This window comes from Leopardus geoffroyi, chromosome A2, assembly GCF_018350155.1.
Source record: "Leopardus geoffroyi isolate Oge1 chromosome A2, O.geoffroyi_Oge1_pat1.0, whole genome shotgun sequence".
In the NCBI taxonomy this organism is placed as follows: domain Eukaryota; kingdom Metazoa; phylum Chordata; class Mammalia; order Carnivora; family Felidae; genus Leopardus; species Leopardus geoffroyi.
In genome coordinates, this window is record NC_059331.1 from 163,114,850 (window position 1) to 163,125,402 (window position 10,553).

General features: G+C 47.2%; 1 protein-coding gene across 1 annotated transcript; it reads right to left on the reverse strand.

The window, feature by feature from the left end:
* Positions 1-421: 421 nt before the first annotated feature.
* On the reverse strand, positions 422-7,635 carry GIMAP6 (GTPase, IMAP family member 6). The gene is made up of 3 exons (XM_045496135.1): positions 7,334-7,635; positions 4,709-4,793; positions 422-2,089 (listed from the first exon to the last, which is right to left on the reverse strand). Exons 1-3 carry the CDS (start codon positions 7,505-7,507, stop codon positions 1,308-1,310), a joined length of 1,041 nt encoding a protein of 346 aa, XP_045352091.1. The 5' UTR covers positions 7,508-7,635; the 3' UTR covers positions 422-1,307.
* Positions 7,636-10,553: the final 2,918 nt, after the last annotated feature.

The window sequence follows — 10,553 nt, forward strand, 5'->3', positions numbered from 1 at the left end:
GTCTGAGGCTGAGGGAGCGATAGTGCCCCATCTATCCCTTCTCCTGAAATCTTGTGGGACTTATCACTGCTGATTTTTAATCATAAAGGAGAAAAAAACCCACTGTATTTGATGTAATTAAAACCAATTTCTTTAGGATTTTTATTTATTTTATTATTTTATTTTTCTTTTTTCAAGGATTTTTACTGGATAACGTGTTTTGAGTAACTTGCCATTTAGACTCAGTGAATGAGGCTGTCATTTCGTCAATGTATTTTCTGTTATGAAATTAACAAAGCTGACAGTTAAAACAAGATCACTTAAAGAAATTAATCTTCTAATGGAAATGCAAATGATTTTAGCTTTCACCCTGAAGAATGGATGCCTGAGAATAACAAAGGAAATATAAAAATGTAGACTGACATATTATATGCAAAGCCTCTGAAATGAAATCAATATTTTATTCATAAGAAAGGAAGAAAGGTAGGAGACAAGAACAGAATTGAAAATCCTGACATAGATCTTACAGAATATGAAAACGTATCATATGATCAACGTGCTTCAGTTCAGTGGGAAATTGATGGCATATCTAATAAATGGTTCTGGCACAAAGACTTAAGTATGCACCCCCAAATAAGTCTTGTTAGGCCCTGAGACACTTTTCTGAATATTCTGGCAAAAGAAATGCTCAAACTTTCTTACAGGTCCATTAGGTCTGGGTTAGAGAGGTGTCCCGGCCTCCACACTGCGAGATGTAGTCCGCGGGCATCTGGTTGTAGAGACTTAACCATTGGACGAAACCAAACAGACCTGACGCTGTGTCCTCTGATCTCTGACCGCCCTCCAGCACTTCCCACCCCTCCCAGATGAAGGTAACTGGAGACCCTCTGTCACACAGCTTGAAGGAAGGAAAAGAGACTAGGGGCGGGTATGTTGCTCCAGTCTGCTCCAATTCTGTTTCCATCAGTTGGTCAGACTCTCCAGAAGCATCTAGAACCTCAAAGAAGCTGAGGTGCACCTGAGGCGCACCTATCTCCTTATGCAGCTAGATGGCCAGAGCCAGACCCCATTCTGCTCTCTTCTCCATGCGCAGCAACAGCCCTCCAGAAAGACGCCCGCGCACTGCAGAGTTCTCCCCTCCACCTGGCATGCTGCTCCCTACAGCGTAGAAGCCATTCAACCGCCCCGGAAGGTGTGATGAAGGCCCCCGGGGGGTTCGAGCTGGGCACTCCGGACCGCACCCGCGGATCAGGAGACTGGGATGGCCAAGGACGCACGGGCACGGAGAGGCCGACAGCTGGCCACGGAGGCTGAGGCCCGGCCGAGGCTCAAATGGGCTCCCTCTTCAGCAGACGTCTGTAAACTTCCTCCGATTCCTTCTGGATCTGGCACAGACCCTCCCGCCAGGGCTCCGCGCCGGGCGCCTCCTCTGAGCCGCTCCCCCCGGGCACCTGCTTCTCCTGGCCGTCTCCGCGCAGACCGTTCCGCTGGCAGTAGCTGTAGGCGCGGTTGCTGAAGTGCCGGTGGTTGTTCTCCCACAGGATGCAGTTGATCTGCCCCAGGAGCTCCCGCAGCTGCGCCTCCTGCTCCGCGCCGCCCGTCGCGTTGTTGAAGGCGCAGTGGCGCCGTGAGCACTGCCGGTCCAGCCGGGCCAGGTGCTCGTTGTCGGTCTCCCGCACGTACTGCTCCAAGGAGCCCCCGTCCAGGTCCTCCTTGCGCGTGAACACCAGCACCGTATGGGCCAGCACGCCCACCCCGAAGGCCTCCTGGAGGCGCCGCACCGCCCGCCGGTCCTCTTCCGTGTAGCGGCCCAGCTGCGTCACCAGCAGCACCGCGTGCGGCCCGGGGGAGGAAAAGACGACCGCCTCGCACACGGCCTCCAGCGGGGCACACGGGGACAGGATGTCGGGGGTGTCGATCACCTCGAGCTCCAGGCCGGCCCAGTCGCGGCTGGCCCTCTGCAGGGCCCGGGTCACCGGTTGAGCGCTGAGTTTAGACTGGAACTCTTTCCTGCCCAGGATGCTGTTTCCCGTCGCGCTCTTCCCGCTGCCGGCTTTCCCCACTAGGAGGAGCCTCAGTCTCCGGGGGCTCGGTGGGGCCTCCCCCAGACCTGGAAGCGCCGAAACAAAGCAGAGGGAGCTGGGGTTAGAGCCGCGTGGCTGGGAGCTCCCTGACCGGGGCAGGGCGTCGGCGGGGGGGGGGGGGGGGGGGGGGGGCGGAGCCGAAGACCCGCCTCTGCACCGGAGACCTGCGGGGGGAGGGGGACAGGGGAGGCTCACGTTCTTTCTTGCCTTTTTAAAGCCTTTTTTAACAAGTGTGGTAAAAAGACAATGTAAAAAATTATAGAATATAACAAAATTCATCATTGTACCCAGTTTGAGGTGAGGCGCTCAGTGCATTCACATCATGTGCAATCATCACTGTGCACCTCAAGAATTTTTTTTATCATCCCAGACTGTCCTGATGAAACCACAACTCCCCATTACTCCCTCCGCACTAATTCCTGGTGACCTCTAGTGCTCTTTCTGCGTCTAGGAGTCTGACCATTCTAGTTAGAACATGCGAGTGGAATATTGCAGGATTTGCTTTTTTGTGTCTGGCTTCTTTCATTCAGCATAACGCCCTCAGATTCACCCATGTTGTAGCACGTGTCCGGACTGCCTTCCTTTTTAAGGCTGGATCATACCCCATTGTAGGTTTGTATCATATTTTGTTTATTCATAAACATATATGAACATTTGGGTTGTTTCCACCCTTTACTATTGTGAATAATGCTGCTGTGAACATCAGCGTACAAATGTCTGAGTCCCTGGCTCTCAGTTCTTTTGGGTATCCACCCAGAAGGGGAATTGCTGGATGGTGTGGTAGAATACCACATTTTTATGGTTCGGTTTTGACATTTCTTATCAGGGTCATCTGTTCTCACCCAGATGGGAATTAGCCCAGTATGACTATGGAACCCTGGGCTTCCCTAAGTCTCCCTGATTGGAGATCCTTCTCAGTAAGAGCAGGAAGAAAAAGAAACACGTGACCTCATGCGTCTGACCACATCACCTTCTTCAGCTTTTGCGGCAGAGAATGTTTAGAGTGTGGGACCACCTCAACCCACCCCCAGGCTCCAAGTGCAGAAACACCCTGCGGCCACATTCCTATTCAGCAGCCTTGAAGTCTGGGTTGGACATTCTCACCCAGCAGAATACCAGAACCATGAGCTGAGAGAGACTTGGAGATGCCAATTTAATATTGAGAAACCTAGTGTCAAGGTTCTTGGATTCTTGGGGCTGAGCACCAGGAAGGGAATTAATTCCCTTCTGACCTTTCAGATCTGAGACCCAGAGCACACAGAGAAATGCCAACTAATAAATGGTTTCCAAGTTTGTTCCCCCATTGAAGATAGTGATGTGTCTCAACAGCAGAGCCCTGAGCCTCCTGAGGGGAGGATGGACGCTGACTTCCTCAGAATCTCTTCAGCAATGACATGTTTTTTCTGCTGCCTGCCACCCAGGCCAGGCTGACCCAGCAGCCAATTCCGACTGAATGGCTTTGACTCCCTCCAGCTTCCCCCAGCTGACTTGAAAGGAATTTGAGTGAATGGATGAGGGTTTCAAGGAAGCATGGAACATTCACCTCTGCCCTCCCAGCCAATGAAAAGCTGGTCAAAGATAGCAAACCCTGTCTCTGTACACGCTTGGACCAGAGCACACCACTGGAATTTAAATATACCACTTGAGCGCTGGAGAGGATTTTTCAAGTAATATTTAACCTTGATTGCTGCAAGAATAGGTAAATCGGTGCCTGGGTGGCTCAGTCAGCTGGGCTTCCGACCTCGGCTCAGGTCATGATCTCACACTCTGTGAGTTCGAGCCTGCTTCAGATTCTATGTCTCCCTCTCTCTGACCCTCCTCCATTCATGCTCTGTCTCTGTCTCAAAAATAAGCATCAAAAAAATAAAAAAAAAAAAAAAAGAATAGATAAATCGGGTATCAGCACTTCTACGGGTAATTTGCTTTGGTGGTTTATTAATAAGGCTCTCTCCCAGTGGCTCAGGCCATTGAAGTTCATGTAGCAAAAAACTGTGTTAAAATACATAATGAATCACAAATAATTTCTTCTGGGCAGGAAATTGGATGGATTTCCAGCATTCCCAGATTCTTTCTGCCCAAGGTAGATGGCAAAGTTGAGCCCTTGAAAGTTAAAAGCCTGGCCCTGATGCAGTAACTTTTGGAGAGAACCCCCTCCAGAAGGCCAAGCCCAGTTCTGAGGCAGCAGCCAAGTACATCCTGTCTGCTCACATGCTGCTTTGCAACCCGTATGACCCTGAGAGCTCTCCCATCTGATCCGGCCAAGCACCTGCATGGGGTCTGTTGGCTGCAGAGCCTCGGGCTCCAGTGAGCCGTTTGGTCACACCGACTATCAGCACATCCTACCTGAGGAAGAAAGCTCAGAATGCACAGACCCCTTTCTTTGGGCCTGGCACAGAGATTTAGTAAAGGGGCGGCTGGTGCTGTGTCTCCCTTCGTTTCCCCCACTGTACCCATCAGGGCCCTCTCCGTCTTATTTGGCTGCAGTAAAGGAAGACCACCCCCCAACCCAAAGCCCCCTTGATGGCAGCCCAGGTGGGCAAATCTCTACAGGGATGGACCCCGCTGCCTGTCCCAGTGCACCACCTGTCATTAAACATCCCTATCCACACCTCTCTCAAGCTCATTTCTGCTAGAAAGTAGTTTACCTCCTATAACGTCTTGTTTAGGATCCTGACACAGTGCTCCTGCAGGATTCTCCTGGACAATCTCTTCATATTCTTCCTTCTTGATCTAGAGAAAACCATAATATGTCTTATTGGTTTTTCAACAGTTTTAAGAGGCACCTGACTTTTGCCTTTCTCTTGCCAGAAGCTTAGGTTTGAGGGGAGCAGCCTGAATGAGGAGAGAGAGGAGGGCGTCTGAGGGGTCTCTCCTTCCTTTGCAGACCCTGTTTTCTCTCCTCTCCCCCCACCCCTACTGTGGTCTCTATTGGCAGTGTAAGAGACTTCATGGAGAAATGTGAACTGTGAACTGGCCTGACAGCCGAGGTGGCAGGTAGTATTTGGAGCCGAGGTGGCAGGTAGTATCTTGGACCTCACAGGGTCCTAGAGCCCTTTTGTGAGGAGAGAAAAGAACAGAGAGCAGAGGCAGGTCTGATACTGGGTCCTGAGAGCAGTGGGAAGACTGGTGTGGCCACCGTGTATCTGGAGGGCATGGGCAGGAAGTCGTGGCAAGGGACTGGCTGGGGGATGGGGGCAGGGATCTTGGGCCAAAAAGGGTAGTCCAGGCCTGACCTTTGGGGAAGGCTTGGCAGTTAGGAAGTTAGGATTACAGAGGGCTTACAGGTTGGTGGCCAGGTTCTGCTGTGAAGACAGGAATGGGACCATCAGGGTGCGGGGCAGAGTCCTGCTGGGAGCCAGGAGACTGCAGTGCTCATCTCCAACGGCCATCAGTTGGTCACAGTAGATGGTCACACTGCCTGGGCCTTATCGTCCCCATAAGTGTGAATGCTAGGCCTGAACTAAATGTCCCTGAGGTCTCCTCCCCTGTGGGAAGGGCCATGCCACTCTATCCAGGAACTTCAGGCATCCTTCTGAGGAGAGCATGTAACCTCGCTCAGTGCATCCTGCCTCATGGACTAACACAGTTCCCTATGTCAGGGGCCCATCAGCCTATAGCTGCTTGATATTCTCTGTGGAGTCAGGGAGGAAACTGCATGGCTCCAGGACTGTTTTTCCAGAACATGTAGGACTCTCAGAGACACAGTCAGATGAATGTCGCCAGACAAAGGCTGTGGGGTGTGGGGAGACCCAGCTACAGGGGGCCCTGATAGGCATGGTTTTCCCATTGCCACAACATTCTCAGAAAGTCATTGTACTCTATTAACCTGGCAAATGACTTCAGTCCTGCCCTTATCCTGGGAGCTGCCCAGCGGGAGGTCAGTGTGGCCCTTGCTGTATGGTTGTTGGCTTTACTTAGCAATGTCACCTCTGAAGGGCCAGGCTGAAAACAGTCACAGTCCAGTAAGTCATGTGACTTCAGGAAAAGAGAGTGACCAGGTCAGGGGAACAGCTGTCCCCAGCTATCCCTAGCAGGGATACAGCATTTGCCTATCCAAAGGGCTTCTGGAACAAGGAGATTAGTGCTCCTATCTCTATACCTGGAGACCCCTCAACCTCTTTGTCCTTCGCTTCCTTACATCCTTGGTGGAAACTGAGGCAGCATTTCACCAAAAAATCTCGTGACTCCTTTAGAAAGAAGGGGAGGCTCAGTGGAAAGTAACAGCAGGGCGGGTAGGTGAGCTGGGTGAGGAGCACAGGCAGAAAATTTGCACTGTGCGCCCCAGCCTTGCACCAGCAAGTAAGTCCGCGCCCCAGGCCTCGCTCCTTTGCCCCTGCCTGGCCAGCACCTCACATGTCTGCCTCGCCGCACTTGGTAGGTTTTGTCTCCAGGACAGAGCATAAGCAGCTATGTCCCCCCACTTAACGCTTCTCAGGAGGAGAGTCAACTCGCCAAAGCATCTTGCTCAGAGCTAAACAGTGAATTCGAGCAGGGAACAGAGTTCTTCTGACTCTTATTCATGGATGTGTTCGTACCACTGTAAACACACACTGCACGCACTACACACGTGCAGTCACAAACACAACACACACCCACACACTCACAAACACACACCCACACAAACATAGCACACACTAATACACTTGCAAACATACACACAAACACAACACACACCCACACACTCGCAAACACACACCCACACTCACAAACATTCACACAGACTCACAAACACAACAAACACACACACACTCAAATACAACCACACATAGTCACAAACAGCACACACCCACACTCACAAACACAACCCACGCCCACACACTTGCAAACATACACACACTCACAAACTTGCAAACACACACTCATAAACACAGCATACACCTATACACAAACATACACACACACAAACGTGTCACACATAACACTGCACACATACAATCAGAAAACTCCACACACATATTCACAAATACATAAACACATAAACACACACACAAAACACACAAACATAAAACACCCACATACACACAGAAACAAATACACAACATACACAGTCACACAAACACACACAAATACACAACATACACAGTCACAAAAACACACAAATACACATCAACATAAACATACACATCAGCACATCACACACACTCCACCCATACACATACACTCCCAAACACAGCACATACACAAACACAAACATACAACACACACAGAAACATACATACACAACACACACACACGCAAACAAACACACACTCTCACTCACTCAGACTTACCACTCCGTCAGCCGTAGAGGAAGAGGAACGATCATGTTTTCTGTCTCCTGGGTCCGTGCTGTCTTGTGAATTCTTTGTTTCTCCTTTTAGGAACAACACATCGCAGGCTTCTGGGGACTTTGACTGGAAGAGGTAGAGGAAAGTGTCCATGGCATATGAATATATAGAATACATTGCTTATAGTTTTCAGTAAAATGGGATCAGAAAGCTCAGCTCAAGCTTTGCTTGAGCTTTGCTCAAGAAAGAGCAAAGTCTGCTGTGTGGGGAACAGGAAGTGGGTGAGAACACCCAGGGCCAAGCCCTTCTCAGTCGGAACACATGCTGTTTGCACTTTGCGGCTTTGGTAATATAAACAGGAAAAACAAGAACATCAGTATTGTTATTATTTTTGTCCTGAACCAAGATAACTCAGAGGCTTAGAAAGAAGCAGCAGACCCTTCAGAAAATTTTGTGCCAGGGGCCTGATTTTTTACTGATCTCCTCCCTTGTTTGCAAGTTGCCTGTCTCCTGCACGTACCAATGCCTTCGCCATTGTGGTGGATGCCCATTGTTTCTTCCTCCCTCCTTAACTCCAACTTCCTTTAAGTATTTTCTCTCAGGTCGAGACCTGCAGACTGGAACTGCTGGGTCCTGGGTGGCACATCCTCAGAGATTGGAGCTACTCCACTGGCTCCAGTCAGCTGACTGTGGGCCATGGGACTTGTCAGCTCCAAAACAATTGAGCCAATCCCTTGTAATAAATCTCTTTACGTATGTGTGTATACAACACACACACACACACACACACACACACACACACACACGTCTGACAATCCCCAGTTCTGTGCCATATCTGAGTCTGGTCATCCCTGTGTCTCCAGACTGGACTTCTTTCCTGTTAGCACACCTTGTGTGGATGTGGAAAGCTGGATGGGATCTATCTTATATTAGGAATTAACATAGCTAGAGCTGCGGGTGAGGTTTTGTATTCATCTGTCTACGAGTTGGGCTCTGTTCATATTTGCTGAAGCTGTAGAGCTGGCTTCCTCTAACGTTCCTGTCTGTTCTCACTGTTGTTGGTGGGTTTCCCTAGGAAGCCCTTCTTAAATAGAGTTTCTATCTTGCTGTTTTTTCAGCTTTTTAAAAATTTATTTTTATGTTTATTCATTTTTGAAAGACAGAGAGAGACAGAGCACAAGCAGGGGTGGGGCAGAGAGAGAAGGGGACACAGAACCCGAAGCAGGCTCAAGGATCTGAGCTGTCAGCACAGAGCCTGACGTGGGGCTCGAACTCACGAACTGCAAGATCATGACCTGAGCTGAAGTCAGATGCTTAACCAACTGAGCCACCCAGGTGCCCCTGTTCTATCAGCTTTAATTCACTGTTTTTATACTGAAGCCCTGTTGATGAGGTGGTAGGAGTGGGTGTGGGAGGCATGATCTTAAAATTAAATCCTACTCTCTCAGTGGGTCTGCGACCCTGGGTTGTGATCATCACAATTTTTTAGCTTTTCCTTCTGTGTCCCCACTTTGGGTGATCCAGATGATATGGCCACTTCCCACCTTTTTCTCCTCATTTCACGGTCACCTCTCTCTTCTCTCATCTGCTCTGGCCTTGATGGACTTACTTTAGTCACTTGAATGCTTCATCCATCTTTTTTCTCAGGAACTGCTGTGAAATTCTTCCTTCTTGGGGAAGATATGCTAGTAATAAAAAGATTTTGATAAACATTTTGGAGGCTGAATGGAAATTTGGAAGTTTAAAGTATTCACTGTTAGGGTGCCTGGGTGGCTCAGTCAGTTGAGTGTCTGATTCTTGATTTTGACTCAGGTCATAATCTCCTGGTTCATGGGATCGAGCCCTGCATCAGGCTCTGTGCTGACAGCGTGGACCCTGCTTGGGATTCTGTCTCTCCCTCTTCCTCTTCCCCTCCCCTGCTTGCTCTCTCTTTCTAAAATAGAAATGAAATAAAATACAATGTTTACTATTCATACTATTTTAAATATTTATCTAGAGGAAATATACATTAAAACCATAAAAGACAAACAAATAGCATGTATAAAAAATATAAGGTGGCTATAAAATCATTATTTATAAATGCTATGATTATTACCTGGGAAAATCAAGAGAATAAACCATATAACATGCTCCTAGAAGAGAATAAACCTATAACTATGCTCCTATAAACAATAAAAAACCTTAATAAGTTGATGGATGCAAAATTAAATAAAAACCATAAAAACTGACTCACACAAGCCAATTATGTTAACTTAACAATAGCCAATTATATATAACTTGTGAATTAAAAAATAACAACAAAAAGTAAAATGCCTAAGAATAAACTTGAAAATTGTGTGAATGTTCCATATAAAGGAAACTTCTGACACTGTGGAGCAAATAGAACTCTCACATGATGTTTAGTGAAAATGCTCATTGGTAGAACTCTTCTGGAAAAGTCTGTAGTATCTAGGAAACCTGAATATTACACATAGCTAATATCGAGCTGTTCTACCCCAAGGTACATACCCAACATAAATATGTGCTTCTGTTCTGCAAAAGGTAATATCTGTGATATTTATAGTGGTGGCACTTAGAATAACAAAAAAAATGGAAACAATGTAAATGCTCATCAACTTAAGTATTCTCATGACAAAAAAAGAAAGAAAAATGGTAACCAAGTGAGGTGGTGGATATGAGAATTAGCTAGATTATGGTGACTATTTCACAATGTATGCCTATATCAAATCAACAACTTGTATACCTTAAATATATGTAATTTTTATTTGTCAATTATATCTGAATAAAACTAGAAAATAAAATAAAGTAAAATAGCTGAAAAACAGTTTTAAAATGAAAAAGCAGGGGCGCCTGGGTTGTTCAGTCAGTTAAGTGTCCGACTTTTGATGTCAGCTCAGATCTTGATCTCAGAGTAGTGAGTCCAAGCTCCATGCTGGGTGGGTGTGGAACCCACTTTACAAACAAACAGACAAAGAAATAAAAATTGAAAAAATCATAAGTAACATAGCCTACATTAATTGGGTTAATTATACACGTTATATATTCATTCATAAATTATAAATTGTATGTATTTAAATTGGGTTATATTCACACAACAAAATACTAATAGTGAGAATGCACAATTTATTGCTACTTATTATGATATGGGTAAATCTCAAACATAATGGTAAGCAAAAAATGAAAACAGAAACAAAAACCAGATACAAAAGAAATACATAGTACA